Consider the following 23,726-nt stretch of genomic DNA (forward strand, 5'->3'; position numbering starts at 1 on the left):
CTCCACGCCCTGCTCCTGCTTCAGCTTGTAGAGTTTCTGCCGAAGTACGTCCTGGTGGCGCTCACGGAGCCTGGGGACAGGCGGGGGTCACGTGGGTTCCCACCGGCCTGCTCCACCGAGCTGGGGTGGCTGGAGGAGGGGCCCTGTGGACGCCGAGGACAGATGGACAGATGGACAGACACTGCAGAACAGCCCAGGAAAGGCACCCTTGGACGCTGTGTTTATGTGACCATGCCAAGCACTCAGGGAATCTGGACAGTTCTCATGACCAGCCAGGGAGGGCCTGGGGGTGGGGGTGGGGGTGCGTGGGAGGGCAGAGGACAGAAAGACAAAGATAGGGAAGACAGGGGGAACAAGGGAGGGGGGATGGGAGGGGGGAAACAACACATACAACACACAGAGGACAAGTGCATGGGACAGGCGGGCAGCACCCCAGGCCCCAGCTTGCTGGGCCCAACTCCAGGGAGCTCACCTGGCCCGGGCCATATGTGCGCGCAGTTGCTGCAGCAGGCTCTCCCAGTAGCCCATGTCCAGGTTGGGGCCACCTGCCCGGATCTTGGCATCGATGCCCTGGAAGATGACCTGCAGCTGGTTGAATGTCTTGCCCTTGAACACTGACTGCACGTCCGAGCTGACAGACGCATTGACCCCCTCACGGCGCTCGCCTGCAGGGTAGGGCTGTTGAGTACAGGCTGGGGTGCCCACTGTGGCTCCCACCTGCCACCCTCCAAAGGCTAGCCTGACCGACTGACAGAGGAATAGCTGGGAGTGCCTGCCTTAGCTATCGGTCGCAGTGACCCTGACCCCAATGTCCCCAGCACCTCTCTCTGGCTGGGAGGGAAAAGGCCAGAATCAGGAAGGTATTTGCAGCAGAAGGCCGGAGTCCAAGCTCTGGGGTACCTTCAAGACCCTGGTGTTGGCTGCTCACCTGGGCCTTTGCCCGAGGCCTCGAGCTTTCGAAGCTTATTGATCTCATCCTCTGTGATGGTCGTCATGTCCCGCCAGAAGTCCACATTCTTGCCCTGTTCCAGCTCCATGTACACCTGAGGGGTGAGGTGTGAAGGACGTGTTCACAAGGGGCAGGGCCAGCAGGAGGCCAGGGAGGGCTGCCTCAGTCCTAGGGTGGCAGATGCTGGGGCGTGGCTCAGCCCTGGAATGGAGTGGTTGCCAGGAGTATGGCTTGGGCTATGGGCGGAGCTTTTATCCACGTCCCTGGGGAGTGGCACTGTCTCAGGGCTGGGCGTGGCTGAGCTGGGGGCAGAGCTAAAGCAGCTGGACAGTAACCTGGATGTCCTCTAGCAGGTCCTCCATGTCTGCCACGGTCAGGCCATTGAGAAAGGTGTAGGGCTCATGCATCTCCACAGCCAGGTCATCATCCTCGGCACTGATGTACTTGGCCAGCAGGTCTATGGGTTTGGCCCGCCCATCTCGGATTCGGATCTTTGAGCTGTCAGAGGATACAGGGTCAGAGCCAGAGCGTGGGGACGAGAGAGGGCTATCCAGGAGCACAGGCTGTACCAGAGTACCTGTGCCACCTTACCCCAGAGCTGACAGCGGGACCTCTCCCCCAGGGGCGTGGGTGTCCCCAGTCCTCATTGGGGTGGGGTGTGAGGATTGGGGTCACCAACATGTCCCACCAGGTCTGCACTCATTTTGTGCCACCCGAGTTACCCAGCAACCTAACTACCCCACCCCATTTGCTCTGCTCCACAGATTATGGAGGGAGGTGTCCCACCAGCAGCCCAGCAGAAGCCAGGGAGCAGCGGTGTGAGGGAGCCTGTGTGAAGCTGTGCAAAGGCCGGGTGGAGGAAGGGCACAGGCAGGGGAAGGGGGGCACACCGCAGCTTGGCCTGCTGCAGGTGGAAGTTGTCCTCCTGCTCCTCCCAGGTCTTGAAATGCTCCGCCTCCTTCTCCCTCTGCAGCAGCTCCAGCTCTTGCTCCCGCATTGCCTTCTCCCGTTCCCGCTCCAACCGGAGCTGCTTCACCTAGGCCAGCGACACCCAGAGACATCACTGTAAGGGACACGGCCCACCCAGACCGTGGGACAGCTGGGGCTACCTCTACGTGCGTTAGGTGTCTGGTAGTTGAGGCGAGGCCCAGAGATGGGGGGCACCCTTGCTCCTGGATCTAGCTGTGCCTGAAGCCACTCACCTTCTGTAGCTCCAGGCGGTTGTCCTCCTGGATCCTCTTGTTGCGCTCCTTCAACTCTTTCTCTTCAAGGTGGCTGATCCCCTTCTTCTCCAGTGCCTGTCAGATGTGGATACTGAGCTACTGTGGTGCCCAGCTGCACTGGGGAACCAGACTCACAAGAGAGCTGCCAGTGGGGGACACCACAAGCCAGGCTTCAAGGGGCATGTGACCATCAAAGGGACTGCCAGGGCCTAGGGCAGGGCTCGAGGATGGAGCTACTGGCTCAGGGATGGGACTCAACCAGGGGGGAGGGGGCAGAGTGTTCCCACCTTGTTCCAGATGAAAGTACCCAGAAGGTTGTTGTCCCCGAATGGATTGTCTGTGTTGGTGTAGCCCATGTACTCCTCACCCCAGCCCATCTTCTCCCGCTTTTTGCGCTCCTTGGCTTCCTTCTTAGCTAGGCGCCGTGCACGCTTCTCCTCCGGGGTCTCGAAGGCTTTGAGCAGCTCTTCCTGCTGCCTCCGCTCCTCTCTAAGCCGCAGCCGCTCCTGCAGGTTCTGCTGCTGGCTCAGAGCCAGGGCTGTCGTCCCTGGGCTTCGGGAACGCCTGGGAGACCTGGTGCTGGATGAAGATGACCCTGGGGACCAAGAGTGCCGGCGATTCCTGACACCCAAGGAGCCCCGAACCCGCTCCTCCCCGGAGTCAGACTGCGAGGACTGATCCCGGGAGCGCCATCGGGGTGGCTGGGGGCTCCAGCTGCACCTCCCGGACCTCTGCCACCTGTCTTCATCGGATTCGGACCTGAGAAGAGAGGACCCACCGGGCCTGCTCAGTGCCTGCTAGCTGCTGGGTACCATCAGGACTCATCATCCTGAAGACTACGTGGCTCCCCACTGGAGAGATGGGTGTACAAACCAGAGGGTGACAAATGGGGGTGGGGGGATATGGGGTGGAGCTGCAGGTTAGCAAGGTGAGAGAGGCTTCTCAAAGGAGGCAAGCTCCCCCAGGAACTGGGGGACAGAGTTCTGAGAGCATCTGAGTAGAAGGAACAGTTGCAGGAGCAAAGGTCCTGGGGCAAGAAGGCACTTTGGACCTTCAACCTAAGGACACAGCCGCTATTAACAAGTGGGCCTGACCAAGCACATCCGTCAAGGGAAGGGGTAAAACAGGGGAAATATAGGAGACTTTTTTGTTTTTTTGAGACAGGGTCTCACTGGGGCCCCAGCTGGCCTGGAGCTCACTATGCAGACCAGGCTGGCCTAGAACTCAGAGATCCTGCTTCTGCCTCCAAGTACTGGGAATAAAGGCATGTGACACCACACCCCGCTAGGATGGTAGGTTAAGGACGAGGGATGATAAAGGAGGCTGTTTGGATGGACTCTTTGCTATGTGAAGGGCGGTGTATGTGGACAAACACCACAGGGCAATATTTTATTAAGAGCCCCGTCTATTTAGATCGCAACAAAACAATCTACATTAGGGGCTAGATAGTTCTGTAGGAGCACTTGCTGAGCAAATACGAGGACCTGACTCCCACGCACCCACGGAAAAAGCCGGAAGTGGCTATTTGCACCTGTAACACCAGCACTTGGCCGGAGGTGGGGGGGGGGGCTTGCTAGCCACCAGTCCAGACAGTAACAGAAGAGAACACTCAGTGTTCTCCTCTGCATGCATGTGCAACCATGAACACAAAAGATCTGAACTATGGGCGATACCTGATGGCACATGCCAGTGAACCCAGCACTGAAGAGGCTAAGGCAATAGGATCGCTCGCTCTCTCTCTCTCTCTCGCTCTCTCTCTCTCTCTCTCTCTCTCTCTCTCTCTCTCTCTCTCTCTGCGAGTTCGAGGCTAGCCTTGCCTACAGAGTGAGTTCCAGGCTAGCCAAGGCTAAATAAGACACTATCTCTGAATGAATGGCAAGCGCATCCTCGTTCCTCGCTAACGTCTGCGTAGCTCCCCATTGCCTGGCCGCGCCTCGTTCGCCGTCCTGCCGCTGCCGGGTCAACTTCTGAATCTTTCTGCAGCAGCCCCGCTGACAGCGTCCGCAGGGTGTCCCGTAGCGCCGCGGGCCAGACGCTGGACTTACCGGCGCCCCCGACCGCGCCGTCTGCGCCTGCGCCGACCTTCGTCCTCCCGGCGCCGTCGGCTTCTCCGCCCATGGCTTCTGCTGCGGCTGCGGCTGCGGCTGCGGCTGCGGCTGCGGCTGCGGCTGCGGCTGCGGCTCTCGCTCCGACTTCGCTGCCTTTGGCCTCGGCGACCCGGAGACCGTGAGCGCGAGCGAGTGTCGCGACCCATTTGGCGGCGCGCACCGCGCATGCGCGGGTGCAATCAGACAACTGTCTGGGCGCCGGGGGCCTTCCTTAGCCACGGCACATCGTGAGGCTACCCGCAGGACGCCTAGCCCGGAGAGTGAATTTTTCTCGCCGCCCAGGACCCTAGGGATGCCACGGAACCAGAACTTTCTGCGGCCATTGCGTGTTGCATTCATAAAGAACTCTGATGGGGCCGCTGTCAAGCGGAACGGGGAGAGTGCCCATTCAGGCAGTGCTCTAGGCAGCCCCAGACGGGTCTTCTCGTCGTAGGGGCCTGAGGACCTGTGGGCAGGGAAATCAGGACCAAAGTGGGGCGGGGCTTAGGGACGCGGGACCAAAAGAGGCGGCTACGGAGAGAAAGTGCAGTCCGAACGGTCAGGGTCTATCAAGCGAGTTGGACAAGGAAGGAACAGTGGGTGGGGCGTGGGGCGGGGCCCTGGGAGGAAGACCCTAAAAGGGGCGGTTACAGGGAGGAAGTGGAGCCTGGGTGGGCGGGATTTAAGGAAAGATCCCCCGTTGGTGAATATGTGGGCGGAGCCAGGGAAATGAGGGCTTGTGTGGGGCGGGGTCTAGGAAGGAGGACCTATGATGTCCGTTATAGGAAGGACCAGGAGCCGAAGTGGGCGGGGCTTAGGAAGCAAGATTGACAGACGGATCTGAGGGCGAGGCCAGGGAAATGGGAACTGTGAATGCGGAGGAACCAAGAGGCAGGTGCATAGAGAAAAGGGAGCCTAGGGTACCAGAGGGCAGGTCCTGAGGAGACGGAGCTGAGAAGAGGCTTGGGAGGAAGGGTAGCGGGTGGGTGGGACTTAGAGGTAAGACCTATAGGCATGGATTTGAGGGTGGGGCCAGTAGGATCGGGAATTGTCAACCGGGCGGAACCGAAAGGCGAGTACAGGAAGTGAAGCCGTGGAGAGTGGAGCCAAAGGCTGAGGGCGGGACCAAGGAAACCACGCGTTCGCGCCGTGCTTGGGGGCGGGGCCTGGGGATTAAGGGGGGGGTAGGTGTGGTCAGGACGTGGGGGCGTGGCCAGGGAGGGTGTTCTGAAGGGCTGAACCCTGGAAAGAGTCGTCCCCAGAGGCCTAGAATTGCGAGTACGAGGCTAGGGTGGAGCACATGGCAAAACTCTGGGCCCCAAACGAAGGACACAAAATCCAAAATAAAAAAACAAGAAAGGAGACAAAAGTTTCTAGATGTCTGTCTGGGATTTTTTTTTAATTTTTTACGTATGTGAGTGTATTGCCTGCATGCATGTAAGTTCACCTGTGGAGTCAGAAGAGGGCCTTGGATCCCGTGGAAGTGGAGTTACAGACGAAGGTCGTTAGCTGCTATGTGGTTGCTGGGAATCTAATCCAAGTCCTCTGCAAGAGCATCAGGTACTCTTAACCACTGAACCATCTCTCCAGCCCCCAGGTCTGGGTTCTTATTCCACTAGACAGCCTGCATCTAGGATGTTAAACTCTTGGCTGGTTCTCTGACATCCCCATCAACCCTTTTTCCAGATGGGAAAAGTGAGGCTCTGGGAAGGGAAGTCACCTTAACAGTTATCCTGTGTACTGGGGTCTGACACATGAGAGCCTGGGAGAGATGAAGCAGGTGGGAGTTCCCACAGGGCCAGTGGCAGCGTGGGAAGCAGGCCGAGTGCCCTGTCCACACACAAGCAGGGTGTTTGTAGATGGTATTTGATTTTGTTGAGTGTCTTGTGTAGCCCTGGCTGGCCTCCAACTTGTAAGGTAGCCAAGGATAACTGAACTCCCAATCCTCCTGCTTCCACCTCTAAAGTGTTGGGAGGACAGACTTGCATTATAGCATCCAATTCAGCTTTTTAGATTGTGTGTGTGTGGCTTTTGGAGACTCCTTTTTGGGTCTCCCCGTAGCCCAGCTGACCTTGATCTCATAGTGATCCACCTGCCTCAGACTCCCGAGTGCTGGGAGCAAAGGCGTGCACCAGCACACCCAGCTGCGATATGAAAGCCTCTTCTGTTGCCCAGTCTGGCCTAGAAATCAGACTCAGGCTATCCTCCTGCCTCAGCTTCCCAACTACCTGAACAGCACTGGACAGTGCTCATCACTCCCTCCATTGAGACCTCACCCAACCTTCCGACCCAACCAGACCTCAGAGCCCTGAGAGGTGATGGGAGTCAAGCTGTTTATACCTGATTTATTAGAGATCTTTTCAACGTAAAAAGAGGGGCTGTGGTTGGGCGGGGGCCTGGGCTGCATACAGATGCGGCTGGGCTGGTCGGTGCCATGGGACACCGTGGATTGTCACACACACCACACTGCAGGGACTAAGGACCAGGGACCCCCCCTGGCCCTGATGAGATTTAAGACACACGAGGCTTCTAGTTTTCTTCCAGAATGGGTTTGGCCATAAAAAGATTGGGGGCAGTAAGAGTGAGTGATCGGGTCATCTATCCTGGGGTGGGGACAGTACCATGGTGAAGGACCCCACAGGGCAAGCATATTGCACTAAGGTGTGGGGGCAGATGGGAGATGTCCAGATGGCTTAGGGGGGCAGAGGCTGGCAGGGACCCCTAGGGTCTTACAGTACAGTTCACATACCATCCATGGCAGGCCATAGCAGCCATCAGAAGAGTCAGGGGATGAGTGACAGTATCACACAGATATTTAAAGATTCTTTGAGACAGGGTCTCACATAGCCCAGGATGGACTCCAACTTGCTATGTAGCTGGAGACCCTGACCTGATCCTCCCGCCTCAGCCTCCCAAATGTTAGGATGACAGGGGTGTACCACCAGATCTAGTTTATGTGGTGCTGGGGATAAACCCAGAGCTTCATGCGTTCTACCCACCAAGCTATAAGCACTTGACCCACTGAGCCTCAGCTCCAGTCTTTTTTTCAGTCCCTTGAGACAGGGTTTCATTCTGTAGCCCAGGCTAGCCTAGAATTCACAAGCCTTGGCCTCCCAAATGCTGCGATGACACAGGCCCTTCCTTGAGGATGTGGCCAGATTACCTGTAAACAGGCCTTGTCTTTCCATCCCCTAAATAAACTAATACAGCCACCCACCACAGCACCATCCACTGTACAGGTCCCCTGAAAGCAACAACAGCCGACATTAACAAACAACGCAGGGGACTCTGGTATCAGGGTGAGGGGTCTGTCCAGACGTCCCACTGTGCCCCCCACCCACCAGCACTCAGGGTATCCTCTCCCTGCCCCTGCCCCCCTAAGCCACTCAGGTCCTGGCCTCTGTGTCCCTAAGGTGACACACAGTGGGGCAGCATAGTGGGGAGCTGCCACTGGGCTTTTGGAGTCTTCTAGAAGCTTTGGCTGCCGCACCAAGCCCACTCTGACTCCTTCAAATGGCCTGGTGAGTGGGGTTTCCATGTGGCCGGAGACACAGCAGGTGACTGTCCATGACACACCTCCTCCCAGGAGTCCTGTGTTGGCGGATTGAGTGGGGGATATGCGCAGAAGAGGGCCAGCTCCATGCTCCCCCATCCCCATGGACACAGCTGTCCCTGTCTTTCCTTCTCCAGACAGGCCGTCTGCCACTCTGCCCTGTGTCATTCTGCAGCCTGATACACCTTCAAGTCTCTCTCTTCCCAATAGGCCTCTGGGGAACACATGGTCCACAGCAGTTGAGGTAACCCGGGCAGCCTGAAGCATGGTTTTCCCAGACAGCCCAGGCATGATTATAACCATGTGACATTTGGGCTTGGGAGACATCTGGGTCTTGAGACAGAGAATCCAGTCTGCAGGATGTGTCATGGCATGTACTGGTCTGCCAGGTCCCCAAACCTGAGGCTAGCAATGGGCTCCACTTTGGGGATGGTGGAGACCGTGGGGAACGGTGGCCACTAACCCTCAGGAGCCCAGATCCATCCGGGGTGTTGAGGGGAGGCTCTGGGGCTGTCCCTGAAGTGAGCTGTGGAGTGTGAACTTCACCAGAGCCACCATGGTCGGGTCCCCAGAGCAGGACACGTAGAGCTGGGAGCCACTGGGACAGTGGCCGTGGCCTCCTGGGTTTGTGTCTTTTTGTGTTTTTCCTAGAAAAGCACTTGTGTGCTCTTTCTCTGTGCAAAAAAGGACCCAAAATAAATACAGGACCAGGCGCTGCAGAGGTTGCCAGCCCAACGGGTGCAAGCAGCAGTGTGAGGTGCCCGGAGCTGTCGGGGATGGCAAGGATGAGGTTGGGCTGGGGCACCGCCAAGCTCTGGACCCCATTTGGGGACAGCGCCTCTGAGAAGTGGCCAGGGTGGCGGAGGACCTCGGGGCTCCAGGTTGGGAACTGCATAGAAATTACTGCAACAAGGACAGGGCCCAGTGAGGGCAGTAGGGACCCCATAGGTCCCCACAAAAGCCCACAGATCCCCACAAGCCCTCATAAAACCCCAGTTCCCCACAAAACGGAAAGGGGCCCCGCACCACCCACTGGGGCCAGGACTGACTTCCTGGATCGCCTGACAAACAAGGATCTGGAGAAGTTGGAGATCTGGCTAGCTGGGAAGGAGGAGGCTGGAAATAAAGGAAGGGGCAGGGGAGGAGCTGGGGGAGAGGAGTGGGGGCACGGAGGAAGGGAGGAGAAGGAATTGGGGGAGTCTATGGGGAGGGGTCAGAAAGGAAAGGGAGGGGGGAATCAGAAGAGGGGAGTTACAAGGTGGGGGTTGGAAAAGGGGAGAGGGAGGAGTTACCAGAGGAGGGGAGGGGCTGCAGAGGACCTGAGTTCAGTTCCCAGCACCCACATGGCAGCTAACAACCATCTGAAACTCCAATTCTAGGGGATCTGACGCCCTCTTCTGGTGTTTTCAGGCATCACACACACATGGTGCACTTACACCAGGCAGGCAGAACAGTCATACACGTAAAATAAATAATTATTAAAAAAAAAAACCCAAAAAACAAACCAAGGGCTGGGCATGGTGGCACACGCCTTTAATCCCAGCACTCGGGAAGCAGAGGCAGGCAGATCTCTGAGTTCAAGGCCAGCCTGGTCCACATAGTGAATTCTAGGCCTGCTGGGCTACAAGGAGACCCTGTCTCAAAAAGATCAAAACAGAAACAAAAAAAACCAAGAGTCAGGGAGGAGTCAGAAGAATGAATGGGGGGGGGTTGGGAGAGGAGGAGTTGCAAAAGGTGGGGAGGAATAAGAGAAAAGATGGGGGGGATTGGGGTGTGGTAGGAACTGGAAGAGGAATGGTGTGGGTGGGGGAGGAGCTCGGGCTGTGCGTCCTCCCACCCTGCCTCAGTTTCTTCAGCCACACTTACTGTGTCGCTGTCGTCGGAGGCGGGCGGCGGGCCCGCGCTATAGTGAAGCGGGGAATAGACCCAGCTCCTCTCGTCGGTGGGCTGCGGGCAGGGCACGTGCAGGAGGGCGCAGAAGAGCAGGGAGCGAGCAGACAGGCAGAAGGGAGAGACAGGAGAGAGTGAAAGAGGGGGACCCCAACCCACCTCCACTCCCCTTTGTGACCCAACCCTTGGCCCTGGGAGCAGCAGCAGGCACAGCAGGAAACAGTTAGTGAAGACAGGCTTGGGACAAGGACAGCCAGGATAGTGGTGGGATGGGGCGAGCTGGGCCAGCACTAATCTGCCTGGGACGACTTCTCCTCCTTCTTCTTCTCCTCCTCCTCCTCCTCCTCCTCCTCCTCCTTCTTCTTCTTCTTCTTCTTCTTCTTCTTCTTCTTCTTCTTCATCTTCTTCTTTTTTCCTTTGGAGATGAGGTCTGTCTCACACATTACCACAAGGTAGGAACACTTCACGCTCATTCCCACTTCCTAGTCCCCACTTCTGGAGTTCTCACCTCTCCTGACTCCCCCTCCTCCTCTAACTCCTCCCCCTTATCTTAGTCCCCTTCTCCTGACTCCTGCCCCCCATCCTCCTTGTCCATCTTTCCCATCACCATGGTCATCTCCTGCTGTCCAGGAGATACAAATACCAGCCTTTGGCTTAAGCAGACTTGCTACTGTGGTCTTGGCCCCCTGTACCCCAAGTCAAACACCCAGACTGCTGGGCACCAGGGTGGCCACTGGCTCTCTGGGACCACAAAGCACTGTGGATGTGGCAACACGATGTGGGATTGCTGCAGAAGGTGCGGGGGGTGGGGGCAAAATGGAGCCCCTGTACAGAGCTGCCAGCTGAGTCACCAATCCTAGAGAGCCAGCTCTGGGGAGGATGGCCACCTTGGGGCCGCCCAGTGCCAGGGAGCACAGTCCTGGGCAGGGACACCCTCAGGGAGCCCACACTGAAGAGGAAACACTAGCAGGGGCTGGCCACCCAGTCCTTGCCTAGTCCTCCAGGAACGAGAAGTGGGATCCAGGATCCTGGGGTGACCTGGTTAGGGTCATTGTCAGTCAGGTGCTGTGGAGCCCGACATCATGGGCTGCAGAGGGCGCCATTGTGCAGCAAACCCAGGCTCCCTTCATACAGCCTGAGCTGAGGACACCCTAGGGACACTCTGGTACAGCAGCTCAAGGGTTCACTTGCCATCTGGGCTGGACACAATGTACCCAAACCAGCTAACAATTGAATCAGGTTCAGAGGTTTAGCTTAGCCTTTAACCAGACGCTGTGAAACAGGTAGCCTAAAACTCACTAAATAGATGAGAATGACTCTGAACTCCTGGTCCTCCGGCCTCCACCTTCTGAGTGCTGGGTGACAGGAGTGCACCACCACACCCAGTTAGAACTGGAACTCTAGCTTCCTGTCTGCATCCTGGTCCTGTCCCAGTGCTGCGTAGCTCTGGGTAGCTCAGCCTCTCTGGGCCAGTTACGCAAAACTTGACAGGATAGTAATCCCTGATACACGACACCCACACTGCAGCCCAGATGGCAGTGAGGGAACTGGACTCTCATGGGTTCCCTGTGTAGCCTGTTTCTCCTACTGTAGAGTGAGTATGGAGGGACCAGTATCATCTAGTGCAATCCAGGTCAATGGGCCCTATCTTTTAGGGCCCAGCAATGCTGACCTGCCTGGCCTGCCTTGGAGCAAGGAGCCAAGATGACGAGAAACGCTCACGGACCTAACATGGGCAGGCTGGGTCTTGACACAGGCAGGCTGGGTCCAGCAGGCCTGGCCACAGAAGACACCTACTGCATCGTCCACTTGGGACTGAGTGGCACCCTGGGGTAACAGTGCACACATATCCCTGGCTGCTCAACTACAGCTGTCATATCCCCCTAGTCATTTGAGGAGACAAAGGGCATGGGGCACCTTGCTCAGTGAGGCCCCTTCTCCCAGGGTGACGGGCTGCAGTCACTTACAATGCCCGAGTGGCTCGGTGTCACAGCCCGTAGTCGGCGACGGGGAGAGAAAAGCCAGTGTCTCCCGTGGGCGAACTGGCCACAGAGTGGGCCGGGTTGGAGGAAGAGAGGAGAGGAGAGGGTGAGGTGGGGAAACAGGCTGGGGGACAGGCAGGTGGCCAAGCAGAGGCTGGTGGGCTGGGGACACAAGCTGGCCAAAGCAGGATATGGGAAGGGGCGAATCCCATCAAGACGGGGACCAGCTCCAAAGCCCACACTGGGGGGTGGACGTGGGGACGCCTCATAGGATGTGACCCCAGACAGCCCCAGGCCTTAAGCAGAGCAGGACACGCAAACCCCAAGACTGTGATGCAGACCTAGGCCCTTGGGGTGCTGCTTAGACACATCGGGGGTGTTAGTAGGCAGCACTGTGGGCCTCGGGCAGGGTATGCAGCTGACTCTGGGCCCTACGTGAGATGGGGCACTGGGGACAAGAAGGAATACTGCGATAGGGCTACGTGACCCCCAGGGGGCTACAGCTGTGACCTATAAACGGGTCCAGCAGTCCCCCTAACAATGTTTCCCATAGTGGACAGGAACAGGGTAGTCCTGGATCCCCATGACTTGGACTGAGCCTGCCTCATCCAGGACCTGTTATATCTGCACCTCAGTGTGGGGCTCAGTCCCTCATCGGGCCCCCACACCTGCTCCTGGAGGACAGAGCCTCCCAGTATCACTGCTGCCATAAGGACAAAATATTCTCATTGTATGTTGCTTGGGAACACTGGGTCTTGGCTTCTGCCTGGGTCTCCCCATGGGTCCCAAGAGGGGATGAGCGACCTGCCACCCCAGGTGACACTGGGGAGAGCAGGAGCAAGCGCCCGCAGTGGACAATCGTTGAGGATGCAGAATTTGCACTTGAGTCCACTGAGTGTGGGAGGCTCAGGGCACTTACAAAGTAAATGTCTGTGGCAGGTGCGTCCTCCTCATCTGAGGCCTGGCTGGCGGGCTCTGAGGCCTGGCTGGTCGTGTCCACTTCTACGGTGGCCGTGGCAGACACCCCAGATGAGGAAGCCTCCACCCTGTAGACACAGGACAGTGGCAGGGTTCTGCATGTGGACAGAACCTCTCCATCTCAGGAGACAAATTTTTGGGGGAGGGGGAGGCAGGATCAAGCTCTATAACTGAGACTAGACTGGGATTTGTAGCCATCCTCCTGCCTCAGTCTCCCCAGTGCTGGGTGACAGGAATACGTGTGCCACATGGGACACAAGCTCCTGAACAACTCAGCCTGGGGACCCCTTGTGCAATGGATGGAACCAGCAGAGACTTTGTGGCTCTGTAGGACATCCCAGCCATTCAGGGTACTGAGTGGAGACCCCACATCAGGTGCTCCCCAGTGTGAAGGGCACAAGTCCCCAGACACAGGCCAGATACGGCTGAGAGCTCAGATCCAAGATGCAACTGAAAATAAAACCAGCATCCCTAAGTAGCAGCACAGAGCACTGAGGAGATTGTGGCCAGCACTCACCCTGTCTCTTCCTCTTTGGGGACCACAATCTCCACGCTGCACGTGGGTTCCACCTGCACCGTAATCTGCTGCAGGTCGTCCACATGTGGCTCCTCGTGGGGCCTGTAGGGGTGACCAGACCTCAGTTTTTCCTTCCCTACCCCAGTGGTACCTGCCATTCTCAGCCCCCCTGGAGTCCAACTCCTCAGGCCAGTGGGTAGTGAAGAGGCAGGAGTAACCTGCTGGGCGTTCACAGCACCAGCAGGTGGCCAAGTGGTCACGTGGCCAGTGGTCCACACATGGGTGCTGAGTCCTGTCTGGGTATCTGGACCTCAGATGTTGGAAAGGCAGAAGGTTCTGGAAACCAGCCAGGCCTGCAGCGTGTGTGGGCTGAAGCTTGGAGCTCAGTATCAAATGTGGCTGGCTTTGAAGGGTTGGCTGGGGACACCGGGAGGGGTTGTGGGCTCACCGGCCATCCTGTCCCGAGGACTGTGTGCGCCGCCTGTGGGAAGGTATACAGGTAGTGGCTACTCACTGTCAGAGGCAGGGTGTGGGGTTGTGCCCCACCGCTCCAGGACCTGGCCCACCAACCACAGAACCCCACCTAAATCACCCATCCACCCCAAGTCCCCAAACACTACCTACAGAGCCCTATCCACCCACCCAGGGCAGCCCACCCACTCTGTCCAGAGCCCCCCCCCACAAACTCTTCCAACCTGCTCCAAGCAGCCACACTCACCCTCTAGGCCCCACCCTCCTGCCTGCCCACCTGTACCGCGGCTGCTCTGAAGTCTCAGAGGGTGACCGCTCAGGGATGGAGAGGGAGGTGGACGACAGGGTGGTGGCAATGGAGGCCGTGGTGGCTTCCTCAAAGGATGGTGGGGTGCAGGGCAGGAGGTCTGGCCGGCCTGTGGGGAGCAACTGGTGGGCACACTGTGTGGTTGCCACCTAATCGCCCAGGCCATGAGGGGCTCCAGGTCCTCTGGGCTCCATCTCCAGAGCCCACCGGTCCCTGTCCTCTGGGATGCTCCACCCTGTCCAGCCTGCCTATGTAGCCCTGGCAGTGAGTGCCTGACTTTCTGCCCACAAGCTTCTAGTTGCTTCCAGCTGCTGTCAAAACCAAACCCAGAGCTGGGTGTGGTGGCGCATGCCTTTATTCCCAGCACTTGGGAGGCAGAGGCAGGCAGATCTATGTGAATTCGAAGCGAGCCTGGTCTACATAGCAAGTTCCAGACCAGCTGGGGCTACTCAGAGAACCTGTCTGAAAAAGACAAAAAAAACAAAAACAAAAGAAACAAAACAAGCCCAGACTGCTGGCACCTTCTGGGAGCCTGTAGACCCACCATCTGCCCCCACACCCTCACTTCCCCTCCCCGACCCCCAGCCCAGGCTCAGACTGCCTCAGGGTCTTTGCACCAGGTGTATGTCATTCCCCAGCCTGGGATCCTTCACTCCCAGGGACCCTGGAGGAAAAAGCCTAGGCACTAGGCTGTCCGGTCACCTTCATCCTCTAGCGTGGGGTAACTGCGGGCTCCCCGAAGGTCATACTGGGCATCTTCTCGCTCACTGGGGATCTGGCTGGCTGAGAAGGCGGCCGTGGGCCCCAGAGGTTTGACAGCCAGCAGGGCACCCCGTCCCTTCTTGGACGGGGAGGACTTGAGGGCTGGGGAGGGAGGGAGAGGAGGGCTGGGATTGGCACTGCATAAGCACATGCTGGACTAGCACTGTGTGATCTAGGCAGGCAGCTCACCCTGTCTAGGCCCTGGTGGCCTCAACTGTACACCATGGCTTACAGGTGACATCTGTTCCCTCCACCCTGGCTCTGGGGTTCCCCAATCCTCTATTCCCACAGATTTCCTCCCCTCCCATGGGGCAGAGGCCGCTCACAGTTCTTCCGAAAGACTGTGTTGCTCATGAACTTGAAGAAGCGCTCGGCATAGAAGCTGGGGCGGTGGACAGAGACGGTGTCCTAGGACAGAAACAGAGCAGGATCACAGGTGTGCCCCATTTACACCTGTCCTTAGTAACCTTGGCACGTCTTCTGGAAGGTTCTGCCTGGAGTTTCCTAATGCTCCTTTGAAGGGATTCCAAGGGCAGCTTTGAACACTTGAGTAAGAATCACTATGAAGCAGGGGCTGTGGGAGCAGAGCCCGCCACACACAGGACAGGCACTTTCCATTTACAGAAAGCCTCTGCCCAACACTCAAGGTAACAGTGATCACATGATAGGGTCAGAGGTCAGAGCTGAGTTGCATGGAACCAGACCATCCCTCTGCAGGTGGGCAGGGCCTGGAGTCATTTGGGGTTGGTGGGCTGAGGGGTGGGAGGGATGAATGAACGGCTAACACTCACCCCGTCGTGGACAAGGGCTTTCCAAGTGTGCTCCAGCTTCTTGATGAATCTGCCAATAGAAGGGCCTGGAAGGTCATCAGCCTGGGCTGATGCCTCCCAGGTGGGGACAGGCTGGGGACAAAAGCCTCGCAAGTGGGAGGTGGGTGTGACCAAGGTGGAGGTGGACGTGGACGTGGCCAGAGATGGAAGTGGACCTGGCTATGCTAGTTCTGGCTGAGTGAAGTGGGGTGGGGTCAAAGGGCGTGGTTAGGTTATGTGGGTGTGGCTAGGCTCACCTGTAGGACTGCAGGATGTCAATGATGCCGATGTGCAGCAGCAGCCGCTCCCCTCGGCCATTCACAGCAGGGATCCCGCCCATCCTGCAGATGGGAGGGCAGTGTCAGGGGCTCAACTTGGACAGGGCAGGGCAGTAGCAGCAAAGGGAGACCCAAGAGCCAGGGCCCACAGCACGGGCTGCACCCCCACTCCAAGGCAGCCTTGAAGCAGAGCCTCAACCTCCATCCCGGGGGGAGACTGAGTGTGGGTCTGAGAGCCAGAGAGCAGGCTGCTGTGAGGTCCCACTGAGCATGCACACACTGCAGACTCCATGCATGCACAGGCATGTACACATGCCTGCAGACACAGGGATACCTCCATGTACACACATGCACAGAGGCGTACATACCTTCTTGCATGCACACACATGCATGCACACACAGGCAAGCACACCTCCATGCATACACACATGCACACACATACTCAGGCATACACACCTCCATGCATGCACATACTCAGGCACATACATGCACACCCCAAGCACACACAGACATTTTCATGAATACACATATGCATCCAGTATGCACGAGCTCATCATGCACACACATGCCAACATGCACACACATATGTCCACACATGCACATCTTGGTGCACACACATACGTGCACATGCAGACACACCTCCATGTACACACACATGCACACATCCTTGCACACATGTTGGCACACAGGCATGCATACACATGGACACGGCACTCATGCACACCTCCATGTACACACATGCAGACATGCACTTCCATGCACACAAATGCACAGACACATGCATTTACACCTTCCTGCACACACATAGGCACACACAAACCCATGCATGCGCACATGCACACACACAGCACACCCAGGGCAGGAACACCTATCTAGATCTCCTACAAATTCTGTGTTAATGGCAACAGTGCAGGGGCCCCGCCTGGTTACTAACACCGCACAACACCCCAAGCCCCAGTATGCTGCAGGTCTGCATGAGGCCTGACAGCCTCTGGTCACTGCACACTGGACACACCAGGCTCACCTGGTCCCCACAAGACCCCTTGCAGGCCCTATAAAAGCCAAGATGGTCTGAGGGGGGGTTGGTTGAGCAAGGCTCCTGCACCCATTCCCCTGGCTAATCCCCTCTGTCCTCCCATAGCCGGTGACTGAGCTATGGCCAGCAGTTCTCAGAGGACCTGGCCAGGGTCAAAGCAGCTGAAACCCCATGACTAAACACTGGCAGCCATCTCCACTTTGTCCCCACAGCTGGCAACCAGGGATGGAGGGCACCTACCCTCCCCTTTCAGGGTTGTGGTGGGACAAGACTGGAGTGCAGGGTCTTGCTGGTGCACCAGGTCACAGAAAAAGCATTGTCTCTTTTTTTATTGAGACAAGGTCTCCCCAGCCTCAGCTGGCCTGAAGCTTGCTATGTAGCCTAGGTTGGCCTTGATCTCACAGAGATCCGCCTGCCTCTGCCTCCTGAGTGCTGGGATTAAAGGCCATAAAGGCCACCAAGTGTGGCTCCCACCGACTCAGGCCTATGATTACATACCTTTCCCATCCACATCCTAGCGGCTCTGGGAGGTGGGCCCCAGTGTCCCTACTACTTTTGAGCCTGCAGGACACACGGGGGTGAAGACATGGAGGCAAGAAACTAGGGCAGGCAGGGGTTAGCACTGGGACCCCCGAATGCCCCACCTACGTGTCATCTGTATCGATGGCCTCCCCTCGGGCAGCGCCACCCTGGATGGACTCCATGGCTGTGGAATAGAGAGCCTTCTGTGCCACTGGCCGCCTCTCATCTGATGTGCTGTGCGCGCCCTCGGCCTGGCGCTCCCGCTCCTGCTGGTCAATGTTGTGCACACCCAGCAGCAGGCTGTAGTCCATGATCTTAAAGCTCTCCAACACCTAGCATAGGGGACAGAGCTCAGGGGACTGACCAGGCATAAACCCCAAACCCCATGGGGACCTGGAACATCTGCACAACTAAGTTCTGCCATGGTCACCAGGGTCTGAGCCACAGGGACCAGAGAGCCTGGGGTCGCAGTGGACCCAAGCCTATCTATCGCCCCTGAAACCACAGTTATGTCTGGCAGCTCACAGGGATGGGCTCCAGGGGTTCAGGATGGGCAGAGAAGCCAGGGGTCCCCAGAGCTGGGAGTAGAGAACTTCAGAATTTCATATCAAGCCCAGCGTGGTGCTGTATGCACACCTTTAACCCCAGCACCTGGAAGGCAGAGGCAGACAGATCTCTTGTGTGTTTGAGGCCAGTCTGGACTACACAGTGAAAACCGGTCTCAAAACCCCCCCCTAAAACCCAAAACAACCAAAAAGAATTTCTGATAAAGTTCTGGAAAGGTCTGAGAGTGAGGGACAGCCACATAGGAGAGTGGGGCACAGTCGTGGGGGCCAGGGTCCCCTTCTCCTCATCTGTGTGTCTAACAGGGACTCACAAAATGCTCTTTTTTGCAAGACAGGGTCTCCCTGTAGCCCAGGCTGACCTCGATCTCAGAGATCCTCCTGCCTCTGCCTCCAGAGTGCTGGGGTTAAAGCTGTGCACCACCATGCCTGGCCAGGACATGCTTCTTGCTATGTAGCCCAGGTTGGACTTGGTCATGCCTGTGTAGTACTGAAATGACAGGTGTCACAGGCAGGGTTCTACACTGAGCCCAGGGGTTCCCCAGGGACAGTCATCCCTGAGGGCAGCTTACCAGGCAGTCGCGCTGCAGCGTCTTGACCAGGGCGCTGAAGGTGTCGGCATCCAGCAGCAGCCCTTCGGGCATGTCCTGCATGAAGTCCAGGTCCTTGTACGTAGGCAGGCTCTTCTCCTTTTCCTTCCTGCTGGCCCTGCGCTTATATGTAGAGCCCTTGAGGTCAAACTTGAGGTGCATCTTGACCACGCGGGGCAGCACATTGTTCATGACGACCACACGGATGTTCTTCCCACCCGACTGCACACAGTACAGCCCATAGAACTTGGGTAGCAGCGTACGTGGGTTCTGGTTGAGGTTCTATAGCACCCAGGGGGACATAGCACCATCAGCGGGCCACCTTAGACCATGGACAGCCTCATCCTGAGACTTCAAGACTAAGGACCCTCTTCTCCAGATACCCACTCTACACCTGAGCCCCATCCACAGCCCGTCACTGGGGGTCTCTGGGCTGTTACTCTACTGGAGCCGCACGCCCCCAGCCCCTCACTGGGGATTCTAGGCTGTCACTCTACCCCGAGCCACGCCCCCAGCCCCTCACTGGGGATTCTATGCTGTCACTCTACCCTGAGCCACGGCCCCAGCCCCTCACTGGGGATTCTAGGCTGTCACTCTACCCTGAGGCATGCCCCCAGCCCCTCACTGGGGATACTAGGCTGTCACTCTACCCCGAGCTACGCCCCCAGCCCCTCACCGGGGATTCTAGGCTGTCACTCTACCCTGAGCTATGCCCCCAGCCCCTCACTGGAGATTCTAGGCTGTCACTCTACCCTGAGCCTCACCCCAGCTCTCACGGACTAGGAACAGCTTGGGGTCTGCCCTGAGTATCACTCATTAGAAGAATGATGCCCCAAGTGCAAATTTAAGTCTCAGTCTGTGCTGGGCTCTCCTGGGCGGCTGTTCCACCTCTGACACCCCCCACACTTACTACCTGGGCCTGAGGGGTCACAAGTTTCCACCCTGGGCTTAGCCATCCCTGAACCCTGAGCACTGTGGGATGGGGTCTGAGAACCTGGGGTCCTTCTGCCAGGCTCCCTCTTCCCTGGATGAGCCATGAGGATGAGTGAAGAGGATGGAGCTAGCCTAGCCCTTCCTACAAGCCTCTGCCCTGCTTGGGCTCCTTCACAGAATGTTCTGGAAGCTTCCCCTGTTGCCCTCCATCTGGGCAGTGGCCACTCACCATGTAGTAACCAGGCAGTAGCTTCTGCAGGAACTCTGCCTCCTTGTGCATCACCGTTTTGATGATGAATTCATCATCGCTGGTGACGTAGAAGAGGGAGCCACTGGCGCCCGGGTTGGACAGTTCGATCAGCGGCTCATTACACAGTGAGTACTGTTGTCAGAGGTGGGGGACAGTGAGGGGCACAGGGTCGAGGGGACGCCCTGTTTTCTAGCTTGTCTCCTTTCCCCCTATTGCATGCCACTCCCGCCCCCCGACTCCGCCCCAGAATTCTGACTGATAGTCAGAACCCCAGCAGCCATGTTGGGTCATGAGGCAACTTCAAGACAGGAGCTGTATTGCAGCAGAGACAGAAGATGTGGCCACACTCCCTGGTTCAGTCCCAGCTTTTCCCAGCCTTCCCTCTGACATTTATGCATCATCTCTGTAAATCACTGCCATCTGCCCCACACTCTGGGGGAGGATGCGGATAGGTATGGTATGTTTGTTCAACCCATAGCTGTCACCCAGCCTGGCCATCTGTCCTTTAAGGCAGGGACACCCTGCCTGGCTGCGCTCTGCTCCCCATAGCGCCTTTCTGGGCTGCTGCCTGGTCTCTGGGTAGTGCAGGGCCAGGTCAGGACTCTAGTGGTAATCCAGATATCAGCACCATGTCCATGTCCCCCCTCATGTATGTGTCCAGCCCCTTCCACTGTCAACAGCACCTCAAGTTCTACTTCACACCCAAAGGGCTTCAATACCTGGGAGGCTGTGAGTGGCTGCTGACCTGGGGCCACTTGTTATAGGCCATCGCTGACTAATAGGCTTACCAAGTAATCATCGGGCCGGATACCAAAGAGCTCCCGGAAGTATCGGAACGCAACAGGTGCATAGGTCTTGAATCGGAAGTCCTGGAAGTGGTGTGCGGGGGTCAGGTTGCTTCCTTCGCTGTGGAGGAGGACGCAGGAATGTCTGTGAGGGGCAGGGCCTTTCTGGGGCCACCTCTCCCCATCCATCCTAACGCCCAACCCACTTGGGGCCCCAGGATTGGTGAGGACACTGTAGTCAGCTTTGGGCTGTATCCCAATAATCACTGTTCCCTCCTTTTTTCCATCCCTGACTTGTGTGCACACGTATGTCGGGGGATGGGGGGGGGTCAGCCCATCTCCTTATTAGTGATGGGACAAAACATATTTCTCAGAACAGGGCTACTCAGAACATGATAGTGCAGCCCAGCCTCCCGGGTGCCTAGCTATGGGCATGTGACTAGATGTAGCCAATACGACACGTGTTATTTCCTTGTCGCCCTTTCCTTCCTTCCTTCCTTCCTTCCTTCCTTCCTTCCTTCCTTCCTTCCTTCCTTCCGTTAGGATACAGGCCTGATAGCAGGTGCAGTGGCAGCTACAGTGGTGCCAAAAGTCTCCAATCAAGAACAACCAGGGCACAGAGCACCTGTGGCCAGGTGAGGCCTTCAGTCAGCTCTGCGGGGATGGGTGCAGCCAACACGGCAGGGCCCAGGCACACCTGGGGAAGAAGATGCTCTCCACCACGTAAAAGTCCTGCATGAGCACGTCTCGCTCTGGCTTTGAGCTCAGGTTGCCCACGGTGTAACCAATGCCCAGCTGGATGGCACCCTTCAGGGTAGACGAGGTGGTCTGTGGGGACAGTCGGTGGCATCAGGACCCTGGAGTCCGCTCTGTGGTACACTCATGCCCCTATGGGATGGGACACATGGTGCAGGACCCCAGCACCCATCTGGGTCATACCTTCTTGTACGTGGTCTCCCCGGACGCATCCACACCTCGATGACCCAGCCTCTTCCCATGCCCGGGGCCTGGCTGCCCTGTCATCAAGGGGACCTGGGGGGGAGGTCAGGAAGCAGGAAGTGTTAAGTTGCCAGAAGGTTATGGAAGCATAGGAGACAGTCACCCTGGAGAGACAGCATGGTCGGGGTCCTGTCACTGTCACCCAGGGCCAGGCAGGCCTGCTGTTCTCTATGTTTGCCACCAGGGGGTGCTTAGCTCCCAGAAACCCAGCCAGCCAGCTATCCTGCTCAGACCCTGCTCAGAGATTCTCCCTGGCTCCCAGTCCTCCAGCCACCAGGGAAGCAACTGTCCACCCTGCTCTTGCTGCTCCGCCCCCGCAACTCCGGAGTGTCCCAGCGACCCTTTTGGAGAAAGAGTCCCCAACTGGGAGGATGAGGCCCTGCTGCTCTCCCTCACTGTGTATGGGATTCTCAGAGGGACCCCGTGGGTGGGTGGCAGCTCAAAGCCCAGGGGTTCTTGTGTGGGGTATCAGGGACCCCCCCCCCAAGTTCTCAGAAGTGACCTCTGAAGACAACATTCTTCCTACCTGATCACACTCAGCAGTGAGTGGCCTGAGGACACATAGCAGAGAGGCTGAGGTGCGAGCAGCATGAACCCCCTCAACACCCCACCAATTCAGCGAGGACCCCAGACCTTCCCTACCCCGGAGGACTCACCTCAGCTGGGGCTGTTTTCTTCTGAGTCAAACCTGAGGAGGAAGGGCTAAGTTTCAGACTGATTATTTATTTATTATTTATTTTTCCAATGCACAGGTATATGGGAGCCTCAGGGAACCTCCTGTCTCTGCCTCCCCAGCTCTGGGGTCACAGGCCTGAGCCACCACATCTAATGTTTTTTTTTTTTTGGTTTGTTTTTGAGACAGGGTCCCCCTGTAGCCCCAGCTGGCCTCGAACTCACAAAAGATCCACCTGCCTCTGCCTCCCAAGTGCTGGACCGTGCCTGGCACATCTAGTGTTTTACATGGAGGGTGGGGATTAAACTCAGGTCCTCACGCTGGCATGACAGGCATTAACTCTATGCCAAGCCATGTCCCCAGCCCCCACACTGCAATGGGGACAGCCTCTGTGGTGGCCTATGTCACAGGAAGGAGAGGCAGACCTGGAGACAGCTCCCTCTTGATCCCAGAAAGAGACCCAAGAGTCGGATAATCAACATCAACTACTGGCTCTGAAGAGGGAGGAAGGGCCATAAGTCAAGGGCTGCAGGCCCAGCATGGGACACACAGTCACTGACCCAGGTACAGAGTGGGGACCATGCGACCTGGCTGACACAAAAGGTGGTAGTCTACGGGTGGTAATCCTGAACAATCTGATGGCCCTGAGCTGATGGTCTATCTCAAGGCTGACAACCAGTAGGAGGTTCTAGAAGCTGACCCACTCTCTGCCTTGGCCTCTCAATAGTGGAACAGTTTGTGAGCTGGCATCTGGGAGGCAGGGGTGAGAAAGACAGAAGGCTAGGGTGGGCTGAGGCAGAATGCTGGAGAACTGGTGGGATAGTCCCTCCTCAGCTGTGTTACTGGGAACTCCAAGGGTTGCATGTTGAGATTCCAGTGTGGTCCACAGCCTCTCTGGGCACCTGCCTCAGTTTCCCTTCCCTTCCTCACTCACCCAAGCTGGCTAATAAATGGGGGCCATTATTGGGCCCCAGGGACAAAGGGGGTGGAGGAAGAACAGGGCAGGCAGGGGACATGTCTGTCATTTGGTGGCCCTGACTTGGCTCTCGCAACAGCCCTCTCTACCCAGTCAATTACCCTGAGCCAGCAGCCCCATTTTCAAGGAAATTAAGTTTAAAAATGGGGGGGGTGAGTCACCCAGCTGTATGGTGCCATGTGTGCGTGCACCCCGCTCAGCCCACTGCTGACAGTGCCCTGGAAGACAGGTGACAGTGGGGCCACCCAGCCATGATCCCTCTTTTCCTCTGACTCCCCATCCAGGAGGTCCAGGCTGGGCACTCAGGACCAGACAGCCAGCAACAGAGGCTGCAGCTGGAGATACCTGAATCCAACATGGCACAAATAGGTTTAAAGGTCTCCTGCTGCTGTGCCCATTTTATGGGACTTTGTGGACGTCTCAGTCACCCAGAGTCCTGCAGGAAGATCCACTGATCCACAGGAGCCTTCAAAACATCACAACCGGAAAAAAAATCTATTGAGATGGGACCAATTAGCTGGGGGACAGCCTGCAGAGCATGGGAGAGGCCAGGGCTCCAACCCCAGCACTGCAAAAAGAGGGGGAGGGGGAGG

General features: G+C 57.4%; 2 protein-coding genes across 10 annotated transcripts in view; both read right to left on the minus strand.

Moving 5' to 3' along the window:
* Positions 1–4,462, minus strand: part of Cactin (cactin, spliceosome C complex subunit) — a 5,971-nt gene extending 1,509 nt beyond the window's left edge. The window contains exons 1-8 of the mRNA XM_008837042.3: positions 4,218–4,462; positions 2,460–2,931; positions 2,152–2,247; positions 1,840–1,985; positions 1,285–1,447; positions 929–1,043; positions 473–665; positions 7–70 (exon numbers count right to left, since the gene is read on the minus strand). Coding sequence (XP_008835264.1) covers positions 7–70; positions 473–665; positions 929–1,043; positions 1,285–1,447; positions 1,840–1,985; positions 2,152–2,247; positions 2,460–2,931; positions 4,218–4,447 — 1,479 coding nt within the window. The 5' untranslated portion in view covers positions 4,448–4,462. The remainder of the gene's footprint in view (positions 1–6; positions 71–472; positions 666–928; positions 1,044–1,284; positions 1,448–1,839; positions 1,986–2,151; positions 2,248–2,459; positions 2,932–4,217) is intronic.
* Positions 4,463–6,578: 2,116 nt separating this feature from the next.
* Pip5k1c (phosphatidylinositol-4-phosphate 5-kinase type 1 gamma) overlaps positions 6,579–23,726 on the minus strand; it is a 27,747-nt gene continuing 10,599 nt past the window's right edge. For 2 of the 9 annotated variants that reach the window (XM_008837044.2, XM_029565372.1), the window contains 18 exons: positions 22,141–22,172; positions 21,425–21,517; positions 21,183–21,313; positions 20,489–20,606; positions 19,680–19,832; positions 18,500–18,799; positions 17,491–17,696; positions 15,786–15,869; positions 15,511–15,559; positions 15,046–15,127; positions 14,660–14,821; positions 13,928–14,066; positions 13,628–13,660; positions 13,180–13,281; positions 12,604–12,730; positions 11,670–11,744; positions 9,679–9,759; positions 6,579–8,486 (listed from right to left, as the gene is read on the minus strand). In XM_008837044.2, coding sequence (XP_008835266.1) covers positions 8,460–8,486; positions 9,679–9,759; positions 11,670–11,744; positions 12,604–12,730; positions 13,180–13,281; positions 13,628–13,660; positions 13,928–14,066; positions 14,660–14,821; positions 15,046–15,127; positions 15,511–15,559; positions 15,786–15,869; positions 17,491–17,696; positions 18,500–18,799; positions 19,680–19,832; positions 20,489–20,606; positions 21,183–21,313; positions 21,425–21,517; positions 22,141–22,172 — 1,994 coding nt within the window. In that variant the 3' untranslated portion in view covers positions 6,579–8,459. Of the gene's footprint in view, positions 8,716–9,409; positions 9,447–9,678; positions 9,760–11,669; positions 11,745–12,603; positions 12,731–13,179; positions 13,282–13,627; positions 13,661–13,927; positions 14,067–14,659; positions 14,822–15,045; positions 15,128–15,510; positions 15,560–15,785; positions 15,870–17,490; positions 17,697–18,499; positions 18,800–19,679; positions 19,833–20,488; positions 20,607–21,182; positions 21,314–21,424; positions 21,518–22,140; positions 22,173–23,726 lie in introns of those variants that run through there. The other 7 variants (XM_008837046.2, XM_008837045.2, XM_008837047.2 and 4 more) reach the window with 7 other exon arrangements.

The sequence above is a fragment of the Nannospalax galili genome, unplaced genomic scaffold (assembly GCF_000622305.1).
Source record: "Nannospalax galili isolate Female #2095 unplaced genomic scaffold, S.galili_v1.0 scaffold77, whole genome shotgun sequence".
Taxonomy (NCBI): domain Eukaryota; kingdom Metazoa; phylum Chordata; class Mammalia; order Rodentia; family Spalacidae; genus Nannospalax; species Nannospalax galili.